The following is a 24,468-nucleotide window of genomic DNA, read 5'->3' as shown; positions in this document are numbered from 1 at the left end:
CACAGGAGAAAGTCCACAGCCAGAGCCTTCATCATACACTGCTTGCCATTTGGGCTGGCCCCAGGTCGCCACCTCCTTCATTTTCAATTCTTAGCTCCCTGCCCTGTGTGAGACTTCACTTGGGGTTCCCAGAACTCGCTCTGGACTTCACACCCTTGTGCCTCTCCTCGGGCTCTTCCCTTGGCCTGAGAGTCCTCCCATCCCTTTGTCTACTTCTTTGACCTTCACGGCAAGAAGCAAGTTCATGGGCAGCACCATCTGCCACTTACTGTGGATTTGCCTCCATGTTCACGGCGTGGCCATGCTTTACTCGCTCGCTCCTGCCCAGTGATGGCCTGTGGCAGAGGCACGAGAACCCGCGGGAGTCCTCCAGCGGCAGCTTTTGGTCAGGAGCTCCCCAGCGGCCCAGCCGAACGGTCAGAGCTGCTCTTCCGAGACGGCCTCCCCACTTGTTCGTCCCGCTCTCCTTTCCCACGTGCCACGTCGGCACTGAGATTGCCGCTCTTTGTCCTTTGTCTGTATATGATGGACAAAGAGGTCCTTCGCTCTTTGTCTGTCATACACGTCTCCCCAGTAAATCTCTCGTACATCTGATCATGCCTCGGCATTTACCTCTCAGAGAACCAAGCTGATCCAGATAGAGCTTTTCCCGACCGGAAGCAGGCAGAGCCCAGCACCGAGTTCTCGGCCTCTGCTGCCCCAGGGCCTACTGGACTTTCCCAGCATCGCCCTCTTGTCTCTCTCCTCCCCTGGGCGGCTCCTCGAGGTCGGGCACTGTGTTTCTCACCTTCTGTGTTTCCCCACACCTGGCGCGCCCTACTGTGTGCTTGTTGGAGTGGTTCGGGGCCCATTTATCCTTCGAGGAACCAAGCAGTCTTCTGTCGACATGACTAGTAGCAAAGGAAGGCACGTGGCATGTCTCTGATCAGAGACCAAGCGCGACCGCATCATTGACGCCTGAGAACAGGCTCCATCCGTGGTTAGTGGGAGGGCTAAAGTTCACGCACTTGTTTACTAATGGTCCACTTAGATCTGTGAGCAGTGGGGTGCCCACGATCTTTATTTTGTTCCCCATAGGCACTCTGCAGTACATGGCACCTGAGATTATCGATCAGGGACCTCGCGGGTATGGTGCCCCGGCAGATATCTGGTCCCTGGGCTGCACCATCATCGAGATGGCCACCAGCAGGCCTCCGTTCCATGAGCTCGGCGAACCGCAGGCAGCAATGTTCAAAGTAAGACATGTTTGCTGATTGAGGTTGCTGGTGTTGGGGAAATAAGCCAAACGAAAATCTGCCACTCCAGAACCCTCTCCACGAAGGCGGGAGAGAAAACAGGGCTGTCACTGAGTAAGCATCGTACCAGGATGTGACAGCTAAGACAGAAAGGATGTGTCCTCTTCAGCCCAGCAGTGCTGCCCTTCACACCTGTGTTTGCAAAGGGAATGAGGACGAGTCCTCCCGTGCGCAGACTGGAGAGCACCACGGGTCACACTAGTGTGTCCGGGGAGGGGGGGGAGGGGGGAAACCTGGCAATTGGGATGTCCATTTGCATTAGCTAATTGGCTTTACCCAAAGGAAAAATAAAGTTCTCCAATCTTTAAGACAGGAGAGGTAGTTTGGGGGCACCTGGATGGCTCAGTCAGTTAAGCATCTGTCTTCGGCTCAGGTCATGATCCCAGGCTCCTGGGTTTGAGCCCCGCGTTGGGCTCCCTGCTCCGCGGGGAGCCTGCTTCTCTCCCTGCCCCTCCCCCTGTGCACATGCATGGGTGCGCATGTGTGCGATCACTCTCTCCCCGCATCTCCCTCTCCTCCTCTCTGACAAATAGGTAAAATCTTCGGAGAAAAAGAAAAAGGAGGTAGTTTGGAGCAAGTCATTACTTTAGTTAGGCTCTTCCCTTCGTGCCGAAACTGAGAGATGGGGATGTCTCTTCCTTGATGTTGACATTTCCAGGAGTTGGCCCCAGGTCCTTGAAAAAGACATTCTTGGCAAGAGGTTTATTCAGCTTTTAGAAAGATTCACATGCCTCTCACAGAGACCAAGAACTTGAAATTACACGTTTTTTTAAAGTAAGTGTTCTAAGAAAAGAGGGGGGGTCTCCCCTTATTTTCACCAGGGAGGATGAGGCCTCTTATTTTGAATGCATGTTTGCCCTTAAACTGGGCAAGGCTCAAAGGCCACATGAGTCTGTGTTTCGAGGGCAGGTTTCTCACTGGGTTTTGAAGACGTGGGACTTTGGATAGCAGATGGTGTGTACTTTGTTCTAAAAGCCCTCCCAGAGCTGGCAGGCAGGGCACCCACAGTCTTAACAAGACCCCAAACTCCAGAGCCGAGGGACAGCAGTGATCTTCCCCGCCCTTCGCATTGGGCCGGGACGGGGCCAGCTGCGGTTTGGGAGGATCGGACCTGCGGCGGCGTGATGGAGAGTGGCCGGTGCTGAGGGAACCGGCAGGGCCCGAGCGGGGCGCAGTGAGGACACCCGACGGCCCCGGGGAGGCCGGGGTGAGGGTGAGGCGTCTCTGAGCCACCACCGCCAGGAGCTGGAAGAGGGGACGACTGAGCCACTGCAGGTTTCGGGGGGAGGGGGGCCCTGGCAGCAGCTCGAGTCAAGACTTCCGGCCTCCGAAGCCGGGAGAAAACCAGTGTCTGTAGTCTGAGGGCACCGGGTTTGTGGCCCCCCGCGTGACAGCAGAGCACCTCTGGAGGCAAGCCGCTCCTTCTCGGGGCTCCTGAGAATTTCTGGCTCTGGCCCCCTCGGGCCGTTCCCTTCCTGCCCCTCAGGGCAGGGGCGCCCCCTGTCATGTGTCCTGCATCTCCCATCTAGGGGGTATATATTCCATCTGGAGTTTCGTGTTCTCAAAATATAACACTCGACCTAAAAACTTGTATTTGATTGTGGCCAGAACAGTTAACGTGAGCTCTGCCCCCTTAATAAGCCTGAAAGCGCGCACCGCGGGTCTGCCAGGTCCAGGGCCGGAGTCCAGAACAGTGTTCTCCCCGCCACGATCCTCTTGTTGAGCCGAAACCTTGCAGCCCGGGGCTCAGTCACTCCCCGCTCCCCCACCTCCAAGCCCAGACGCTGGAGCCTCCCTCCCTGCTGGTCTCAGGGCTCCAAGAGGACAAGGTCAGAAGCCCCAAGACCTCTTACGGCCTAGGCTCTGAAACTCCTCTGATGCCACTTTCCCTGCGACCTGCTGGGCACGGCCAAGGCCAAGTCCCAGGCAGCCAGGCGGGCACGTCGGTGGCAGCGGTCTCGGCCGGCCCCTTGAGCATGGCGGGGTGCGGGGAGGAACTCGGTATTGAAGGCTTGTGCAGCTGCGTGTGCTGAGGCCTCACAGTCATATCGCTCACCTCTCCCTTAAATGCAGGTGGGGATGTTTAAGATCCACCCTGAGATTCCAGAAGCCCTTTCCCCGGACGCCAGAGCCTTCATTTTATCCTGTTTTGAGCCTGACCCCCACAAACGTGCCACCGCGGCCGAGCTGCTCCAAGCGGGCTTCTTAAGGCAGGTGAACAAGGGCAAGAAGAACCGAATTGCTTTCAAGCCGGCAGGTGAGGTGTACCCGGACAGCCGGGGGGGGGGGCGGCGGGGGGCTTCCCGGCACACGGCGATGCCCGGGCTCCTCCGTCACTGAGCACACCGAGCTCCCGCGTGGCGCCCATTGCCGGGAAGAGTGGCAGGGATGGGAGCAGCGGCTGTGGGAGCTGTCCCACCCCGGCCAGCAGATGGCCCTTGATTTCCTGACAGGTGCAGGGAGCCCCTCAAGTGACAGCAGGACACCCCCTTGGTAAAGGTGTTCCTTTGGGATTGTGCTGAGGAGGGAGGCTCAGAGGTGCCCTGGCTGGGGTTTGGGGTCTTCCCTGTGTGCAGGGCCTGGCCTCTCCCCGACCCCGTGCTGCCCCCGACCTTGATTAAGGAGCACATCGGGGGAGTTTGCCTGTAGCAGCTGGGCAGTGAGTCCTACCCAACAATGACATAAAAATGGCCTTTGCAAAGGAAGCTGTTTGGTTTCTACCTGGTATGGATGGAGTCAGAAGCCAGGACACACAGGCTCAGCGTCTTACTCCTAGTGTGGCTCGCTGTGTCAGCGTTTCCTGTGGGCGGCCTGGAAACGCAGCCTTGTGCCTATTTCAGACCCGCTGAAGTGGAGCCTCCATTTCAGGGACCCCTGGGTGATGGACTGGACTTATCCCATTAGAGCAGCACAGACTTAGCCGGCCCTTGCATGGGTCACCTGGCCTGAGGGGCTGTCTGAGACCCCCACCCCCACCTCCCTGTCTCTCTCCCCATACAGAGAGTCCCCGGGGCACCGCCCTAGCCCTGCCCATGCCTGGGGAGCCCGTGGGCAGCAGCAGCAGCGAGCATGGCTCTGTCTCCCCGGACTCTGATGCCCAGCTGGATGTCTTCTTCGAGAAGGCACGGGCACCTAAGCACCGGCTCAGCCACCTGCTCAGGTACGGCCCACCCCTTCTCTCCACTCTGGGCCTCTGAGGGGGTGCTTGCATTCACCGGGGGCCAACTACCTCCCAGGTCAAAACCAGACAGCCACCAAGGGCTTTGGCTTGCTTTCTGCGCCATCAATAGGCCAAAGGTGTAGGCAAGGAAGGCAGTGGGCTGAACATTCACTGCAGCCACTTACATAACTCTCCCTCCTCCCTCCCCCTCCCTCCCCCTGCGACCTTCCTCTGCACTTCTCCTTATCTCCTATCCCCTCTGCCCCTCCTCCCATCATCCCCTTAATTGTCCCCTTATTCTCTCCCCCTTCTCCCCCCTCCTCCCCACCCGCCTTTTCCCTCCCTTTCCCAAAACTGGTGCTCCTCGGGTGAGAAAAAAACACCGCATCTCTCTTCCATCGGACTACTACGGTTTCACCTTGGTAGGGACAGCGGGGGATCCCCCCTTGGCCCCTCCCCCGTGGCATCCAACCCTCGAGACTTTGTCGTGTGTGTTTGTCCGCAGTGTTCCCGATGAGAGCTCAGCCTCGTCCCCAGAGGACAGGGACCCGGGCCTCTTCCTGCTGCGAAAGGACAGCGAGCGCCGTGCCATCCTGTACAAAATCCTCTGGGAGGAGCAGAACCAAGTGGCTTCCAACCTGCAGGAGTGCGTGGCCCAGGTAGGGCCAGGTCAGGGGGGAAGGTAATCCCGCCCCCTCTGCCCGGGGCCAGTTCCTGGAACAGGTCCCCATGGGACCGAGGCTCCTGCTACCCCGGAACGTTTGCGTAGTCCCAGTAATGACCATAAGTATTTCCCAACGACCTTCCCTCTTCCAACAAGACAAAAGAAAATAGGAAGGGGGAGAAAAAAAAAAAAAAAAAAAGACTCCCCTGAAGCCTGAATTTGCAGAACACTGCAGTGAACCCAGGCACGGATGGAGCGGTGCTGCCCCCTGGTGGAAAACAAGCCAAATGCAGCACGAAGCTCAGAGGTTCCCTGCTTTTGCCCTTCACTCGTGAATCCGCCGTTTTTGAAATCCCAGCTGCCGGACAGAGTTGTCCTCAGAAGCTGGGAGAGCAGTTGCTTAGTGGAGAAAGGTTATGGATCAGAATATCTGCATTTTAACTAACTTTGGAAGCGGGAAGGTCTTTTTTAGGAAGAGGCCATTTGCCCTTCTATGAACTAGGCCTTCTAACAAGGAGGGGCGGGGCAGTTGCACAGGGTTGGACAGGAGGATGGACCCATTCCCAGAGGGGTTTAGTGTGTGTGTGTCAGAGTGTGTGTGTGAGTGTGTGTGTGTGTGTGTGTGTGTCTCCCTCCCAGGGAGGAGAGGAGCCACCTGAAAAACAATGGGGAATTCCAGAAACAGACCCCTTCTCACCTGGGTGCCCACATAATACTTGTTGGAATTCCCCTCCCTCTCTGACTTAATGAAAGTGACTTTGGGGGGGGGCGGGGCGGCGAGCAGAGTGCGGAGGACTTGCATCTCTCGGTTGGCCACATCAAGCAAATAATTGGGATCCTGAGGGACTTCATCCGCTCCCCGGAGCACAGAGTGATGGCCTCCACGATATCAAAGCTGAAGGCGGACCTGGACTTTGACAGCTCGTCCATCAGTCAGATTCATCTGGTACTGTTTGGATTTCAGGATGCTGTAAGTGTTCTGTCTGGCCCTAGAGAATGTGCTAGAAGGCAGGAAGCCCACTGAAGTGGCTCAAAGCGAGGACCACTGAGTTCAGTTACCGTTTTCTGCCATAGTCCCTGTTTCGTCTAACCTGCTTACACCTAAACCCTTAGTTTCAGGAGCTCCTTCTGAACACAGAGTAGGCACGTACAGGTGAACGAGAGCAGAAGTGCAGGACTTCGAGGACTCGGGGGCGGGTGGCATCTGCCGGCTGAGGCGGTGCGGGGTTTAAGCTTACGTGTCTGTGCAAACAGATGTGAGTTGTGGCTGGCCTGCCCCCGTGTCTGGTCCAGCTTTGTGTCCCACGCCCCAGCGAAGAGCCTGACCTTTCAGAGGTGCTCAGGAAACGCCCCTTGAATAAACAGTGAAGAGGCTCGGGGTAGGACATGCAAGCCCCGCCCGTCCCCCCGGACCCAGCACGACTCAGGGGCACCTTGCAGGAAGCCTCAGTCTGGAAGAGACAGGAAGTCAGGCAGAAACACAGAGCAGTGTGGTTGACATTTTATTTCAGAGTAGAAGTTAGCTAGAATGAGTAAGAACTCCTCTTTCTTACAAGGACCACGGACCAGAAACCTGGATTTTTGTGATTTGCAGGTAAATAAGATTTTGAGGAACCACCTAATTAGGCCCCACTGGATGTTTGCGATGGACAATATCATCCGGCGAGCGGTGCAGGCCGCGGTCACCATCCTCATCCCAGGTAAGTGCTGCCTGTTGGGTCAAGGTCAGGCTCAGGCTATGGAAGAGACCACCAGTATCCTCTGCAGTCAGCAGTTGTTTTCTCCGTCCCACCTGGGCTGTATACTTCCCTGCAATTCAGTAAATGCTAAGAACTTCCGGAGCCCCACTTAGGTGCCCTCCCGGCATTGCCAAGGAGCCCGCGTGGAGACGGAGCTTGTGATCTGAGAGAGGGAGCCCGGGCCTGAGGGCCAGGGTCCGGCAGGCCGCCCCCTCACATGCTCGGAACGCTGACCGGAGGCTTGAGTTAGTGGCTCCGTCTCCTGGCAGACTCCTGTGGTGGCTCAGGCGGTTGTACTCTCATTTGTGAAATGTCAGAGCAGCCGAATGCCCAGGTCCGCTCTCCTGTGCTGACTTCATCCCGGGGAGGGAGGCTCCTGACGCTGCCGCTCGCTCTCTTGACTGGGCTCCCTCCCTGTCCCGGCGGCTTCCCCGAGGAGCATGTTAGACCCCAGGACTTCATTACACCCCACTCCAAGCAGGCGCCTTTCTTTAGTAGGAAGAATCCAGGCCCAGCAGGAAGCCTGGTTGTACCTTTTAAAGACTGTCCTTGCGTGATTTAACATCAGCCTCCGTTTTGTCATCTATAAACTGGGGGTGATCTTTTCACTGCAGAGAACGGAGCAAAGTCGTCTCCTCCCCATTGATAACGCCAGCTGTCCCCTCATGGAGCATCACACCGGCCGGGCCAGCCTCCGAGCGGTCTCGTGTGCTGGCGCCGGACATAAGCGACACCGCGCCCTGGCCTTGCCTAACCGTGTTCCTCTCTCTTCCATCCTCTGGCAGAGCTCCGGGCCCACTTTGAGCCTGCGTCGGAGACCGAAGGGGTGGATAAGGACACGGATGAGGCAGAAGAGGACTATCCCCAGGCAGACCTGCCTGGCCGGCAGGCACATGTGGCGTTCAGAGGGAACAGCCCCCCTTCAGCGGGTGCCCCCCAGCCCCAGCAGCTCCAGCACCAGCACCTGAGCCTCCAGCTGGGCGAGCTCAGACAGGAGACCAACAGGTGGGCAGGGGTGGGACGATCACCGGGGCCGGTAAGGGAATCTGTGGCCTTGCTGAGGGTCTCCCCCCCCCCCCCATCAAGAGCCAGTCTCTTTAAATCACTTCCTGGCACATAGTGGGTGTTGTTAAAATGTTAGTTAAATGAATGAAAGGATTGTCATTTGCTCTGGGCAATCACATCCTGGGTGGACTTAGGAAAACCCCACCCGCAGGCAGAGCAGACTAGACCGTGCTGGTTCCAGAAGCTGCCTTGTGGCCCGATCACTGCTCGTGCCGCTGAACCCAGAACAGGGAGACGTGGCGCCAGGTGTGCGTGTCGCGGAAGGGACGTTGTGTCCGCGCTGGCGAGCTCTGAAGCAGGACCTTAGGCAGATCTAATCCTTTCTTTTGAGAGAGACCTAGAGTGTTTAATTTTTGAGAGACCTGGAGTTTTCACTAAAAGGTAGCGGGGGCAAAATTTTGAAAGCTTTTAAGGTATGACAAATGCGGAAGTTGATAGTGAGACTTCGCACTTAGAACACTGCCCCGTGGGGTTTAGAATCCGCACGTGTATGAACGGTCACCTGCAGGCTCAGTGGTTCTTCCCCTGCACTGCTGACGGTCGCTCTGCCACCTTCCACTCTCAGTAGAAGGACTAACAGCCGGCAGCAGCCGCGGGTGGCCGCCGGGCCCTAGCTCACGGACACGCCGGCTGCTGTGGTGTCTCCTGCCCCGGGGCGGTGGAGCCTGGAGGCCCCGGCTCGGTCCTGAGTGTGGGAGACCAGCGCCTGCGAAGCACTTGGCACAGCCCCGGGTTCCGTCAGTGTCCGCAGGTGTAGCCCTCCTGCGGGCGGTCATCTTTCTGCCGGCATGTGCCGCCGCTGCCGTCGGAAGCCGGGCTGCCAGCTCCTCGGCTTCCCCCTCTGAGGGGGAAAGAGCCCGAGCGCTCCTTCCAGCGACTTGATGAGACTCAGGGAGCCAAGCTGTCAGCACCAGCTCCTCCTGGCAGAGTTTACTGATCACCCTCAGGTTATCTTCTGGTTCATGATACATTTTGAGACAAAATATGCCCGAGCCCTGAGTGCTGGTCTTTGTTTTCAAGGGGAGGAAACGTAAGGGAGGGGCGCAGGTATAGGCTGAAACCAGACTGTTGGGATTGTGTGATTTTGTTTTCTTTGCCCCAGTCTCTTAAGGTTCAACCAATGTTTGAGCTGAACTGAATGGCACTAGGCTCTCTCTGAGTAATGGCTTTCTTTCTTTCTCAACCAGACTTTTAGAACACCTAGTTCAGAAAGAAAGAGAGTACCAGAATCTTCTCCGGCAAACCCTAGAGCAGAAAACTCGAGAACTGTATCATCTTCAGTTACAGTTCAAACCTACTGGTGAGTAAGTTTTCACTTGCTTGGACTTGTGTGAGACCACCTGAAATGTGGCTAATGTTCTAGTCAGCCTTGCCATAGTTACTGCTTTACTACAGAGTAACTGTATGTTCTGGAATACTCCTCAGTAACAGAAAAACTGGTAAATTCAGAAACGTGCATGAATCACACATGCATTATGCTCAGTGAACGCCGACTGAAAGGGCTACACACCAAGTCCCTCGATACCGAATATCGACGCAATTCTCCGTTCAAGGCAAAATTCGAGGGACAGAAAGCATCACAATGGCAGGGGCGGGGACGGGGGCTCACTGACAGTAAAAGGCTGCAAGAACTTCTGGGGGTGATGGAAATGTGTCATCTGGATGGTTACACGACTGCTCATCGAAGTTCACAGCACTACATACCTAAAAAGGGTGACTGACTGCAGAAATGAAACCTCAGTAAACCTAATTCATTTCATGCCACTCACAAAAGAGCCGCAGCCAGCCACCTCTTGGGATGTGGGAGGGGTGAGCGCGGACACCACATCTCAGTACTGAATTCCACGCCCTCATTTGATTTCCAGCGTAGCTAAGGATGGGACTTCTTATAAAAGGCATTTTAAAAACTGGAATAAGCATTTAAAGTAGTACACACAGGAGAGCCTGGGTGGCTCAGTGGTTAAGTGTCTGCCTTTGGCTCAGGTTATGATCCCCGGGTTCTGGGATCAAGCCCCACTTTGGGCTCCCTGCTCAGTGGAAAGCCTGCTTCTCCCTCCCTCACTCCCCCTGCTTGTGTTCCCTCTCTCTGTCTCTGTCAAATAAATAAAATCTTAAAAAAAAAAAGAAGTGGTAGACATAGAGCCTGTCCCGTTCCCAAGTAAGTAACATTACCCTTACCTGTGGTCCCTTTAATCTTTGAACAGTGAATCCAGGAACTGCACGCCGTGGATTAGAGCAGCTCGGACAGGTTTAATTCATAACCTCTCAAATCACGCTTCTGCTGTGTGTAATAGTTTATTCCATTCAACTTGTTACTTTTTTGAAGAGTTTTACTATTAAACATTAATATACAACAAAACAAATTTCTCATCATCGCAGATACTACAGAGAACCCAGCATCCCCTCCTGGGTCTCAGGGGCAAAGAACTGATCCAGAGCTCGTAGACTGGTTACAACTGCAAGGAGCAGATGAGAGTACAATAGAGAAGGTAAGTGTGCAGACAAAGAAAACATTCCTATGCCGTTATTACAAAGCAGCTTAGCTCTTCCGTATTTGGTGTGCGTTACAGATTGTTGAAGAGGGCTACACCCTTTCTGATATTCTTAACGACATCACTAAGGAAGATCTAAGACACCTTCGGCTACGGTAAGAATGGCTTCAAAAAACTGTAATAGAAAATGACTTTTTTCCTGTGATTGTGCTTTTAAATCAGTAGAAAGCACAGTGGTGCTCACCTTCCCCACTCAGTGAAATTAATTTTCTTTCTTATCTGGGGCTTAGTCAGAAAACCAGCTACCCAACTTCCCCTCTAGCTCTGGAGTTTTCTTCAGGTAAAGTTGGGTACTAGTCAGAGGAACGTGAAACCCCAGAGCTCCCGCCTCGCAGCAGTCCTCTGCCCTCCTAGCTCTCCCCAGCCCTTCTTTCCTCAGCCTGCTCTGCACCCAGCCACCCAGCCCTCCTGTACATGCCTCTGAGGCCACGTGCCACTCCTACTGGAGCCCAAACACAAGGGGACAGAGCTCTATTTAAGTTAGGAACACATTTTGGCTATCTAGACAAGTCTCGGATTGTACACTGTAGCTTTTGACATAAGGGCTCCTACTTGGTGGTGTGGCTCTGAACTTCTCTTTTCTTGCGACTCTAAAGCAGACTCTTGGTTCTTTCCCAGTGGTGGTCTCCTCTGCAGGCTCTGGACAGCAGTCTCCCAGTACCGAAGAAGGGCTCAGGGGTCCCCGGCCTCCCAAGATGAGGCTGAACCAGTTGGCTAGGCCAGGGGACAGAGGGCGCCGAGAGCGGACATCTTTGTTGTTAAAAAAGTTGGTAACATACACGTGAATTCCACGGAGTTTACACAAGGAAGACCTCATTATTTAAGAACTTGAAGTTTTAAAGAATTACTGACTTTGGATTGTTTTTTTTAAACCTGTTACTTATCAACATGTTTTAAAGGTGAGTAGAACTTTATGTACTGGGAGAACAGTGACTGAACTCTAATTTCAACATCCCAGAATATTACGGAATTCTGTAAAATTTCCATGTTGCTGTGGTGGAAAACTCAGTTCACCCTATAGCACTGACTGGAAAGGTGAAGCAGGTGTTTAAAGTAACAGGGTGGGATGGGCATCGCTGTTTTAGACCACAGTTTACTGTAAACTGGCATTGTACTTAAAAAGATAAAACTGATAATCTGCCTTGTATTTAATGTTTGATATGAATGTAAATAGAGAACTATTAAGAAAATAGGTTTGTATTTAATGTATAAATGAAGAAAACTAAGTTATTTGGCCTTTGAAATGATCAGGAAGTGGTCTTATTTAAAAATGGTGGTGCTGGGGCACCCAGCTGGCTCAGTCAGTGGAGCGTGCGACTCTTGGTCTCTGGGTCATGAGTTTGAGCCCCAAGCTGGGTGTAGAAATTACTTAAAAATAAAATCTTTGAAAATCTGCCCCCTGCCTAGAGGTAATAAATCACGTGTTTGAGAGCTGGCGGTCATCCTGCCGCGGCTGCAGCCCCGACGCTGCCGAGGGTGAGCAGGCGGAGCGCTCGCTGTTCGGGGAGGCGCAGGCGCCGCTGCACAGTCCAGGGAGTGCTCCCGCTCCCCTCAAGGGTGGGAATGGCTTTAGATTTAGTTGTATATTATTTAGCAAATGCTTTTCAGTTATTAAAAGAAATAGAACCATTTCAAGGAAATAACCTGAAATCTAAAATAACCTTATATAACATTCACACTAAGTACTTAAGTGTGCAGTAACATCTTTTAATGCAACACTGTACAAAACACATGCAATTACTACCTTAACCTACATTCTTCTTATGGGGTTTTCTTCCTTAACAAAGTTAAGAACAGAGTCCCTTACAGATGGAGCCCAAGAGCCCCCTGAAGATGTAACCATCCATCACGGGCGCGCTCCTCTTAACTGATGGACTTAAACTTGATCCACTGATTGGCACCCCGAACTTCAAAAGGCGGATCGCTGCTGTAAATGTGATAGCCTAGCTCTTCCAAAGGCGGTTCAGGATCAGCAGTGGCGAACTGGGCAGCATCCTCAATTTCCTTCCTCACTTCAACATCAATTTCCTAAAAATCAGATTATGGTTCAAGAGGTTTTTAAATAGCAGCTTAGAATACCAACTAGTTCTACTCGGAACCTGTTGCTAGTAGGGAACCAGAACCCTTCAAGGCCTGGAAGTACTAACAGTTGCTATTTTTGAAGAAGTGTTTATAACGCCAATGATCACGGGAATATTCTGGAGCACCACTGGGAACACTGATGGATACCTGAAGTCTATTTTTAGGAACACAGAACTGTGCTGCTGGGTTTCAAGGTTAAGCAAGTAGGACTGCTTCATATCCTGCTGACACCACCATCCATCCTCTCCCACTGACCGAGGCAGCTCCCCCAGGAACGGCAGCTTTCTGGGTGCAGAAACACTGGTTGAGCCTACCTTTAATTCTTCAACGCTGGCCAGATTGCTGTTCACCATTCTATCCTTGAGCAGCATGATAGGGTCACTCTTACTTCTTACTTCCTGAATCTCTTCTCGGGTACGGTAACTACAAGGAGGCAGACAAGTAGGTCAGAACAGTTCTCTCTGCCACAGAGCTCTCCCCGGGGACATGGTGCCATTATGTTCTCAAAATACAAGAACGCTGCCTCTAATATTCTAGTATCTTTCATAGAAAACTGCCCTGGCAATTCCTTGAGCTTCTCAGGCATTCTGACAATGGAGCTCAAGCTTGTATCTGCTGCTCTAATCGAGATGTAGGCTATGAAGAAAGTGGTAGAGCTGTTTTATGTGCCATTTAAGGTGGGCGGCAAGAAGTGCAGACTGGAAGGTGGCAGAATGCCGAGTAGGAGACACAGTTAGGAGCCCAGGGAAGCGGGGCCAGCGAAAACTTGGCCAGTAGGTTTTCCAATTCCTGATTCTAGAATACAACTGACCCTTGAACAGAGCGCCAACCCCTGCCATGGACACAGTTGAAAATCTACCATTTTGAGTCCCGAAAAACAACTCTTACTAATAATAACAATTAATAGACACTGTGTACGTTACATGTATTATACGCTGTATTCTTAAGCCAGAAGTATGAGAGAAAATACAGAATAGTAATGTTTTTATTGAAAACCCCTAAGATGGACCCACATGGTTCAAACCTGTGTCATTCAAGGCTCAACTGTACATCCCTGTCCTACATCTTTGAAACCTGTTATTTCAAATGACACTAGAAGGGAGGGCTCTGTTTTCCTGAAAATACCAAGTGTTATTTTCCCACATAAGTTGCTCTTTTTAACATTTTCCCTTTGAACTCCAGTCTACTCCCAGGCTTGACTGGGTGGGCTTACTCGGACTAAAGCCACTTCTTCTAAATTTGTCACACTCTGGGATGGCAGCATTACATTCTAGAGTTACTAAGTGCCTAGTTCAACTATCTTCCTAGTGTAACCTACTCTGTTTTGACTGATCTATTTCAACATACTGAATGCCCCATGTTGCCAGGTGGCCTTACCCCATACCAGCCGGGTTTTCACATTCTGGCTCTATGGTGGGGTAACGCCTACAAAAGCTACATGCCCCGAAACATATATACTCTATGCCATCAACCGTTCTGTGCAACGATTTCTCTCTACAATTTCTTAAAGCAACGCCTATCCCCAACGTGGGACTTGAATTCACAAATCCGAGAGTCACGTGCTCTACCCCGAGCTAGCCAGGTGCCCCTCTCTGCAGTTTACTGCTGCTCATGTTAACATGTGCAGATTACATATTCTAGGGATTTTCAGAATGCTTCCAGGGAAAGAGTCAAACAACTACTCAACACCAACTACTTCACTGCATGAAGCCCCCTGGTGTCTGGCTTCCAAAGCGAGTGTTTAAATGCTTTGCTTTTTCATCTGAGTAGCACCGTGCGAGGCTCACCCACTCGGGACCCCACACTGATTTCCCATGACCATACCTGACGCCCGGGTCGCTCATGCTGTGTCCGTGGTAACGGTAGGTCTGTAGCTCCATCAGTATGGGCCCCTAAAACAGAACCCAGTGGAGACTGAGACAGTGGGCACAGCACATCCTTCCAGAGTCAAAGATGTTCTCTCATCAGATTCTCTATCAGTTGGCTGAGTTGTCAAGAACTTCCTCTTAGCTAATACCTATGTATTCCATGTTTCATCCTTCTCATTAAGAATCGAAAAGGCTGGGGCACCTGGGTGGCTCAGTGGGTTAAGCCTCTGCCTTCGGCTCAGGTCATGATCCCAGGGTCCTGGGATTGAGCCCCACATTGGGCTCTCTGCTCAGCAGGGAGCCTGCTTCCCCCCTCCCTCTGCCTACCTCTCTGCCTACTTGTAATCTCTGTCAAGTAAATAAATAAAATCTTTAAAAAAAAAAAATTTAAAATGCATCCAGCATGTTACAGAGCTCACTGATCTTAAATATTTCCTCAGCACTGCCTGTGACAAATAATAATCCTATAAAACAGCTGAGATTTAATACAGAAAAACCTATTAGAAAGCAGGTATGTCACTAAGGGAGGGCACGGTTTTTATCTTCAGGATCAATAAAGCTACTTTTTCCCCCTCAGTCAGAGGAAATGATCTACAAGCATTTGGAGCCTTTTTAAAAAGCTAGAGAAAAATACTAAAACAATCTTGCAGAATACACCTAAAAGCAAACCTCTAAGTGGGCTGGAAAGTGCAGAAGGACAGGCAAACTAAAGCTAGGTTGGGTAGGTTAATCTCTACCTCACATACCCTCGGAGGGGCCGACACCATAACCTCCTGCACAGGTCTGGCTAGCGTGTGACAAAGTTGATTCTGACAACATCTGGGTAGCAGCCCTGTGATGCTGCTGGCCAGCCCGACCACCAAGACCGCGTCCTCTGGTTATACTACCCCCATCTTCCAGAAGACATCTTTGAACACTGAGGGGAGAGGGGAGATCTACGATCCCTGGGGCAGTTTGGTGTAGTAGTTGAGGGACGGGGAGGCCCTGCTCTCAGTCCAAGCGCCTGGGATCCAAACCAGGCTGTCACATACAGTAGCTTTGTACCCTTAACTGCTCTGTGCCTTAGGTTACTGTTTTACAGGCAACGGGACCTAACTCAAGGACTGTGCTGATTAACACAGAAGTGCTTACTGCGTCGCCTGACACCTGTCAATCCCTCACTGTCACCTCTTTTTCTGTTCTCTGTCATCCAGGAGCTATTGGAAAACACAGAGGGTTGGGCTTAAAGGGGTTTCGAAACTCTCCCCTAATTCCAAAATCAGGCTGTGAACGGACACAGTAATAAATTTATAATAATAAACCAGGGATCGTGTTTCCATGTACGTTTGTACCCTGCACGTTCTTTCAGGAACTGGGGAAGACAGAAATGATACTCACTGCCCAAGCCCCAGCCCTCTCGTCTGGGGAGTCCCAGTGTAGATTCCTGAGCTCACTGCCACCTCTGACATACTCGGTTTCATTCCGTTTTCCTCACGTGCAGCCCCTCTCCATCTCACTCCCTTCTCCAACCCCCGCTTCCCACATGCATCACTGCTAGCCCAGTCCTACCGCACAGGGCATGTCTCGGAAAGGTAAACCCTAGGGATGTGCTTCCTAGGCTGTGAACGCCAACTGAACACCCTTCCACTAGCTCTGATGGTACCTGAGCCAACGTCACCGTGTCCTCTCCCTCTACTACTTTACCTGAAAGGTCAAGATTCTCAGGACTGAAAAAACAAGACTAAGATGACACACTTTAACCCTAATATTTAACTCATGGAAGACAAGCTTGCACTGAACGCCTATCATCCAAGCAAAGTTCTGTGCTAAGCACTGTGAGGGTCGCCGATCTGCTCAGCTAAGCACTGTGAGGGTCGCCGATCTGCTCAGTCAAGGGGCCTATGATTAATGGGGAGGAGTGGAGGGCGGAGGCACAGAATTAAACCACGAGGCATAATGCTGAAGGAGCGCTCAAAGGAGAAAGCCACGCCAAATGCAGGCTTTGTAGGATGCTTCCCAAGAGGTGAGCTACCAAGACCATGGTGTTTACAAAGGGACCTGATTCACTGGCCTCTGCTTCTACCTTATACACACCTCAATTGCCAGCCACCCCTGATGAGCTGTAAGAGACACACAGGAGGCATTCATTTAATTTTAAGGTAAATGTCAACAGAAATCTCTGACCTGGAGGCCTAAGAAAAAGTCTTACCTTTCCAGATCTACAGTAGGCAGCTGCAAACCTTGTTGCCTCCCGGACACACAAGACATCCATTCCATCTACCTGTTCAGACACAGGAAAGGGCAGAGCATAAACCAAATGCATCAGACCATTTTAACTTTGCAGGACTCGTCCATGCACTGAGAACAGAGAACTCTGCAATCTGAGACGGTCAAGGACCCACAAAGGGATGGCCCCGGCCTCACACCAGGTGTCCTCACCCTCAGCCCAGGGATAAAGTCGCCTCTCTTGTAGTAGTCCGTGCTGGCCGCTGCTCTCTCAACAGACGTTCCCATTCCATAGCGGTTATTCTCACAGATGAAAATACACGGCAGTTTCCACAAAGCTGCCATGTTGTAAGCTTCAAATATCTGACCCTGGAAGTGTGGATAAGAAGTTCAAGTGGTTTTATCTGGCTATTTTTCTCTAGACTACTTCATCATCCCCCAAAGCTGCTGCTCTCCCTGGCATGAAAGCTTTCCAAAAAAATGGAAAGCTTCACCTTCCACAACAGAGCTTTTAAGGCAAAGGAGAGTGTGTGTGTGATGGGGGGTGGGGAAAACACGACAAGCATCATCTCTTTTTGCAAACAAAGGACGTGACAAACCAAACACCACCACTTGTTTTGGTGGGGTACAGAATACGTTAGGAAGAGACCAACAATTAAAACTTCGTGGCTACCTCCTGCTATGCTTTACTATAAATGGGTAACAGAGCGAGCCACTGTCTGAGAACCCGCCCCGGGAGCAGGGCCTCAGTGTTGTCCACGGACTGGTGAGGACTCGAAGCATGACAGGAAAAGTACGAGCCGAGGCTCAGCAACCCCGAGAGGAGTCCAATGAGGCCACGGCATCCAAGAGAGGTCTGCACGTTACACGACTGGCACAACAGCTAGTCTGCCCTGGGTGAAGATGTAAAACGGTTCTTCACCCTCAGAGTGTTCGTGAAGCCCTAAGGCGGGGGCAGAGGAGTGCCTCCGCAGGGTGCCGGCACGAAGTGCTTGTGCCACACGCCACAAAGGAAACCTGTCATGCGGCCATAAACCCCAATTCCGGCCTGCCCTGAACGGCTACTTTAACTGCTAAGCGGCAGACTCCTTGTCCACCAATGGAACTAGGACTACGCAACACTTTGGAAACAAAACTGCAAGGGTTACTGCCAAGTCAAGAGACACGCACTCACCTGATTAGCAGCACCGTCGCCATATAAGGTCAGACAGACCTCATCCTTCCCGTTATACTTACAGGCCAGAGCAATCCCCGCTCCCAGGGGCACCTAGTATCGAGGACAACCAAGAAAAGAATCACAGAAATCCATGAGGGGAGAAAGTAATGCTCCGAATTTTAAGCCCTGGCCAGAATTTGAGAAATGACACTGTTGTCACAGACTCCCCACACTCTCCCTACCCCTAACTACCCTACCACCAGTATTACAATCAAACTGGTACAGCAACATGAATAATTCTACTTCAACCATTAAACAGTAACACTTCTATAAAGACTCAACTACTCAAGAGCCAAAGTACGAAACCTAGGTCTTTCTTTTTTTTTAACATACAGCAGCAACACATTACAAAGTAAGGCAAACAATCTTGTAATTTTATGCCATTCTTCATTTCCTTGCAATTTTTTTTTTTAAATTCTAGTTAACACACAGCGTTACCGCTGGTTTCAGGAGAATCTGGATCCGTCACTCACACATCACACCCAAGCTGCTAACTTCATCATTCACTAACTGAGGAGAACAAAGAGGACGGACTGTATGACCACAAAAGCTGGAGTGATTTCTGACGTGGCCCCTAAGATCCTGATCGCCTGCCTTTCCTCCTCAGATACCTGCACCCACAGTCTGTAGCAGGGGGAGGAAGCGCTAAGTGGATGTGACAAAGCAATTAATGTGCTTAAATATAAACGAAAAGGTGACGGGACAGGCCGCTGCTAGGGGTTCTTGCTTACGTATAAAACGTTAAAAATTACCTAAAAAGAAGAATTTTAAATCACTGTCCAAATCTATTACCACCTGATCAAATGGTAAGCTATGAATCAATAGGTCTCTTAAAATACACCCAGCACCCAAAGTACTAAAATACGTGAAAGGGAATCTCTCCCGGGTATGACATGTTAAGACATGGTCCGGGGCCAAATCTAGGGAAGCGGGCAACCCTCGTCCTCCTCGCGGATCACCTGGGCTCCGACGATGCCGTTGCCCCCATAGAAGTTCTTGGCGTACATGTGCATCGATCCACCTTTTCCTTTAGCACAGCCTCCTCTTCGTCCTACAAACGGCAGCACGTGCACATACACGTCAACGCAAATATACAAGGGAAAACCACACCCCAAGTATGTACTTAAGAGGCTCAACCACTAGAACTCACAGGCTAATTCAACTCTAGACGCACCCTTCCCTCTATGCACACACAGATTCCACCATTATCTCCTGGTCCTTTCATGAAGCTCCATCCAGTCCCATGTCCTTGAGTTTTCCAGCTCTCTAACCACTGAGTTTCCTTTAGATGGTAGCATCGTGGTACCCTGGACTTTTTTTTTTTTTTTTTGCCAGCTACATCTTCCGATTTCTCCTGCACTGGTACACTGAACAGTTCAAGAGTCAAGGGGTGGGGACAAAGGGAATAGTAGAAAGATTCCTAGAATTTAAACTGCATACAGTGAAATGCTCCTACTCTCAATTTTCTTTCTACGACTGCTAATTTCTACCGGCGTGCTTGAGGGACAAACAGTATTCTAATTTTATAAAGTTAACATTTTTAAACTTACTAAACTTTCACCTCAGGGGCAAGATGACCTCAAAAATAGTTTACTAAAAAGCACAACAGAGATACCAGAGCCCCACAAGGGAAACCTGCTTTTATTTCATACTCAGAAAGGTTTTAATGTTAAGTTGTAACAGCATCTTAATATAATAAATCTGCACTTATTTCACTAATTTCCCCCTTTTGAAAATCAATAGCAAACCTGTAAGCTCTGCGAGAATTTCTCGGACAGAAAGCCCACGAGTGAAGGTAAAGCCATGAGCCCGATAGGCTGTGATAAGATGGTCTGTGGGATTTATGCCAGCCTCCAGGCCCACACAACAAGCTTCCTACATTAAAGGGAAAAGCAGTTAATGAGTCAATCACATACACATTTCTAGATAAAAATCCCTAGCCTATTATGAAAATTTGGCCCAGTAGAATTCTTAAAAAACCACAACAGGAGCTCCGTTGTTTTTGGTTTTTTTTTTTTAAAGATTTTTATTTATTTGACAAACAGATCACAAGTAGGCAGAGAGGCAGGCCGGGGGGGGGGGGGGGGAGTGGGGGACGGGAAGCAGGCTCCCCGCTGAGCAAAGAGCCTGACACGGGGCTCAATCCCAGGACTCCAAGACCACGACCCGAGCCAAAGGCAGAGGCCTTAACCCACTGAGCCACCCAGGTGCCCCAGGAGCTCCATTTTTCATCAGACACAGAACAGAGGGAAAAGTTAAGCCAGAAGCTTCCAACTGGAAATCCACAGATTTACCGTTTCAAGCCAGTACAGTGATTTGGAAAAAAATTCCTGAATAAGATGCCAACAATACTGGGAGAATTTCATATGAAAATTGAAACTGGAGCGCCTGGGTGGCTCAGTGGGTTAAGCCTCTCCCTTCTGCTCAGGTCATGATCTTAGGGTCCTGGGATCCAGCCCTGCACTGGGCTCTCTGCTCAGCAGGGAGGCTGCTTCCCACCCCACCCCTGCTGCCTGCCTCTCTGCCTACTTGTGCGTGTGCTCTCTGTCAAATAGATAAATAAAATCTTTTAAAAATTAAAAAAAAAAAAATTGAAACTTCTGTTATCTCTTGAAGAACCAAAACCAGGAAGCATTAACCCCAGATTTCCATGTGGCACCAACTGGCTAGAACTAAGTGATGGTGTCTCCGGGTGGGCGGAGCCTGCCCACTCCAGTCCACTAGCAGTCCCGCCTTCTTCACTAATTTATTCCACCCAGCTCGTTCCCACGGGCATTTGAATTTGTAACCCTTGGCCTAAACCAGAAAAACAAAACACAAAGGGAAAACCCTTTCGCCCACAAGTATATGCACTACAGGTGATCACAAAGCCATCAAGGCGCTGGACACCAGCAGCGGGATGTGTGCGTGACTTCCTCAGCATGAGCTTCGGAGCGGGCCTCGCAAGCTCGTCTGTGTTCTGACGGGCTGGCCTCAAATCCTTCAGATGCGTAAGGCGGGGTGAAAACCAGTAACTACAAACCATACTTAAACTCCTACATCTAACATGGTTTTACTACAAAACCACCACTCACCTGACCATCACACAAGTGACAGAAACCACGAATAATCTTCTGCTTGTACAGCTGATCTGCCTTTAACTCCATCCGGCGGACCGTCTGCATCATCCTGTAGTACTTGAGCCCGTCCTCCCTGGTGAGCACTGTGGTGACAGGAGGGCCCTCCTCCAGCCGGTGAAGATCGCATTTCTGAAATGGAATCAGTTAACTTCCAATTACTACAATGTAAACAAGGACAACCCACTGTAAGATCTATTATCTCACTGTGATATTTAACTCAAAAACCAGCCTAGGAGCACAAAAGAAATGCCGCACATTGCTTCTGACTCCTTAAATCATAAAGCTCATTCTGCAAGAGGATAGAGTTTAGAGGAAAGAAATCGAAGATGACGTACCCCCCCCCCCACAAATCCATGGGAGTCAAATGAGTTATAGAGGCTGAAAGACAAACTTCCAAAGAAACTTTTTTTTTTTAAGATTTTATTTATTTGAAAGCAAGCACAAACAGGAGGAGCAGCAGCAGGAGAGGGAGAAGCAGACTCTCCACTGAGCAGAGAGCCTGACGCAGGCCTTGTGGACCTGTGGAAAAATTACTAACACAAAGCAAAACACCTCTTACCTTAATTTCAAATGTAGCATCATTTGCAAAATTACGGGAGGCCACGAGCACTCTGCTTGCCTTGAAAGACCAAAATATACAAATACATCAGTACTTTTTATTGTCAGGTATTTTTGAAAGTCATTATTATTATTTATCAGTTATCAGGATGCAGTCCTGGATTTTTCATAAGCCCCAACATATTCACGAGTGTATCCTCCACTCTCTTTACTTTGTTGGGATCTTGCCTTCAAAATGAATCCATGCTCTGGCCAATGAAACATGATCATACCCACTTCTGAAGTTAACAGTAGAAAGAGAAAGGAGGCAAAAATCAAACCCATCCACTTGGCCATTTTGTTTCCAAAGAAATTACAGTGAAAACAGAATGAAGTTAATGGCCAAACTGAAGAGACTAGATAACCTGAGGGCTTTGTTTACTTCTGCTATTTGCAGTCATAACCAGACACTGAACAAGCCAGAACTTTACTTTCAGAATTATTCTTCATATAAAACTCTGATCCAATTCCCATTTCAGGTAAACCACTATCCTATGATATGGCTCCGTAACAAACATATTTTAAACCACTCAAAGTATGAGATACAAGCCTCAGGAGGAAGAGATGTCCTCTGCAACCAGCGTTCCATTCTCGCTGTTTGCGTGACTGTTACTGCTTGGGTGGTAAAAAGTGGGGAAATGTTTCCTTTCGACTTTTTCAACTGAATCTATCTGCTCACAACAGAAGTACTCTACGTGATGGCTAAGGTCCAGATTAGACCACACACATTTAAGCAATTACTATTACTGTATTATTTTAGCCACATTTACATATCGAACACAGATATGTAAATTGACATGACTTCTTTCCATGGAGACCTGAAGCATATTCTTCAGATACCACAAAAAGTACAACTGAAGTTGTAGTCCACTCTTGCTTTTATCAACAAATTATTGTAACTCAAAATTCATTTCTATTTGATTTGGGTGGTATTATAGGACTTTTGAAGAGGCCAAAGTTTTACTGCGATGAAGTGCAATTTGCATTTCATGCCAATGCACTGCTGGAAGAATGGAAAACACAAGCAGGAGTATGTAGAGCAGCCGAGCAAATGAGCCTCTGATATTAATGACTTCTCTCTGTTCCTAGGGACACAAGGTGACAGTAATTTGAAAATGCACACACCAGTTTTTCTTTTACTGTAGAACAACACCAATTCTATGGAAGTTTTCCTTTTCTACTGCAGCCCTTTAAATTTAACCTGATTCAGAACTAAGACGCTCACATAAAGTTGAAAACATGTTTCCATTACTTACATTCAACTAAAAAGTGAAGATGTGAAGATTAAATAGCCTAGAGCCTGGCACACATTAAGAGCTCAAGAAACGCTGGATGTATCGTGTGATACACAGAAATAAAACTGAAATGCCCTTATCTTTCAGGTGGATCTAGCTGCAATTAAATGCTAGTAACTGATGAACCAAATTGTGTTTTGTAGTTATTTCAGTCAAAGGGGTTCCCAGAAGAGTATACTTCCTACTTTTCAATGATCTCTGTGCATTCTAGGCAGAACAGCCCCCAAATCCTGGGAGTTACTAGAACCTGAAGCGCAAGTCAAGCTTGGCTGCTAGTTGTACCCAGTAATACTACCTCCCCACACCAAAAGATCAAAATGCTTGAAGGCCTTAGGCGCATCTAAAAGCTGGAGCCATAAATAGTGCTAACCTTCCACCCTCCCAAGCAGCACTGCTGTTTTCTTTAGCTACTTTTACCCTAAGCGTGTGTGTTTAAGGGGGAGGGCGGTTTCCTCTAGGTTCTGCCTGACTGGTCTTGAAGTGACTGCCAAGAAAAACCCAACGTTGAGGAACTAGGGGGAGGTGGTTTCTGGTGAGCATGACCCCGACTTAACGCTCCAGAGGTGGGGGCAGGTGTTCCACAAATGTATACCCAACTGGGCACCGAAATACCACTGAACACAGATGGACCGGGCACTATTTGGGAAGGTTAACGAACGTGTCACGCGTTTCAGCTTCACGACAACCCCACGAGGTGAATACTCGTAGTATCTCCTCTTTAGAGAGAAGGAAACCGAGGACGGGAGATTTAAAACAAAAACAAAAACCTGCCCAAGGTTACAGGGCTAGTAAATGGTGAGGCAGGTGTTTGAACGCGACTAGTCTCGGGATTTCACGCTCTTAACATACTGCACGGCCTCTCAGTCAAGAAGAATGTAATTAGGAAGATTTAAAATGAATGGGCAGGATCAACTAGAGACTCAGGGATGCCCCAGGCCCCTTTTTCTATCCGCAGTAAAAGAACAAGACACTTCTGGAGCACACCTACTTTAGCCGGTGCCGGAAGCCGCGGCTGACCTCCCCGCGGACCTTGTAGAGCTCCCCTCCCCCACTTCGCTGCCGAAGGGTCGGGCACCGCTCGTCCCGGGGCCGGGAGCGGACTGCCAGGCGCGAAGGCAAAACAAAAGGCCCGTGGCCCTCGGGCCGCTCCGCACCGCCCTCGACCGCGCCACACCGCGCGCCCCCAGACCCGGGCCGTCCTCCAGCGTCCTCCGGGATCCGGCCCCGCCTCGGCCCCGCTCGCGTCCTACCCCGGGCCGCCCACGCTGCCTCACCGGCTTCTGGGCGACGCCCAACACGCGAGAGACAGCGGCGAGCATCTTCCTCATGGATTGCCGGCAGTGGCGGCGGCGGCAGCGACTCCCAGCAACTCAAGCAGCGGGACCCCAGAATCTCCAAGTCTCCTTCAGGCGCCCGAAGCGGACGCCACGCCTTAACCGCAGCACGACGAGACGCACGGAAACACGTCATGCGCCGCGCCGGGCCGCAGGCCAACCAGGAGGGCTCCTAGGGTGTGCCCCGCCCACCAAAAAGGGCCGCGACCGTTCAGTGGGTGTCGGCGCCAGAGAGGGAGGGGGCTGGGCGCTCCTTCCGTCACCACGCCACGGAAGG

General features: G+C 50.6%; 2 protein-coding genes across 3 annotated transcripts in view; one reads left to right on the top strand and one right to left on the bottom strand.

Moving 5' to 3' along the window:
* Positions 1–11,230, top strand: part of MAP3K15 (mitogen-activated protein kinase kinase kinase 15) — a gene marked incomplete at its 5' end in the record, with an annotated part of 120,295 nt that extends 109,065 nt beyond the window's left edge. The window contains 11 exons of the mRNA XM_080795814.1: positions 1,078–1,235; positions 3,369–3,552; positions 4,296–4,455; positions 4,961–5,114; positions 5,904–6,089; positions 6,714–6,819; positions 7,644–7,863; positions 9,111–9,223; positions 10,303–10,412; positions 10,494–10,570; positions 11,094–11,230. Coding sequence (XP_080651940.1) covers positions 1,078–1,235; positions 3,369–3,552; positions 4,296–4,455; positions 4,961–5,114; positions 5,904–6,089; positions 6,714–6,819; positions 7,644–7,863; positions 9,111–9,223; positions 10,303–10,412; positions 10,494–10,570; positions 11,094–11,193 — 1,568 coding nt within the window. The 3' untranslated portion in view covers positions 11,194–11,230. The remainder of the gene's footprint in view (positions 1–1,077; positions 1,236–3,368; positions 3,553–4,295; positions 4,456–4,960; positions 5,115–5,903; positions 6,090–6,713; positions 6,820–7,643; positions 7,864–9,110; positions 9,224–10,302; positions 10,413–10,493; positions 10,571–11,093) is intronic.
* On the bottom strand, positions 10,200–24,325 carry PDHA1 (pyruvate dehydrogenase E1 subunit alpha 1). Of its 2 annotated transcripts, XR_013966322.1 has the most exons (12): positions 24,132–24,325; positions 21,525–21,584; positions 20,921–21,094; positions 19,595–19,721; positions 18,806–18,897; positions 17,805–17,897; positions 16,844–16,999; positions 16,614–16,685; positions 14,382–14,449; positions 12,872–12,980; positions 11,028–12,503; positions 10,200–10,379 (listed from the first exon to the last, which is right to left on the bottom strand). XR_013966322.1 is itself a non-coding variant. In XM_080795815.1 (11 exons), exons 1-11 carry the CDS (start codon positions 24,183–24,185, stop codon positions 12,339–12,341), a joined length of 1,170 nt encoding a protein of 389 aa, XP_080651941.1. In that variant the 5' UTR covers positions 24,186–24,325; the 3' UTR covers positions 10,200–12,338. The 2 variants fall into 2 exon arrangements, 1 of the variants encoding a protein (XP_080651941.1); XM_080795815.1 differs by having other exon boundaries at positions 10,200–12,503.
* Positions 24,326–24,468: the final 143 nt, after the last annotated feature.

This window comes from Martes martes (assembly GCF_963455335.1).
Source record: "Martes martes genome assembly, chromosome: X".
Taxonomy (NCBI): domain Eukaryota; kingdom Metazoa; phylum Chordata; class Mammalia; order Carnivora; family Mustelidae; genus Martes; species Martes martes.
This window is presented reverse-complemented; position numbering and strand designations above follow the sequence as displayed.

Excerpts from the sequence above, each read along its gene's own strand:
- PDHA1 (XM_080795815.1), bottom strand. The coding sequence starts at position 24,185 with ATGAGGAAGATGCTCGCCGCTGTCTCTCGCGTGTTGGGCGTCGCCCAG. Across the intron at positions 14,450-16,613 it reads CCTACTGTAGATCTGGAAAG|GGGCCCATACTGATGGAGCT; the intron begins GTAAGACTTTTT and ends GTTCTGTTTTAG. Across the intron at positions 12,504-12,871 it reads CCAGCGTTGAAGAATTAAAG|GAAATTGATGTTGAAGTGAG; the intron begins GTAGGCTCAACC and ends TCTGATTTTTAG.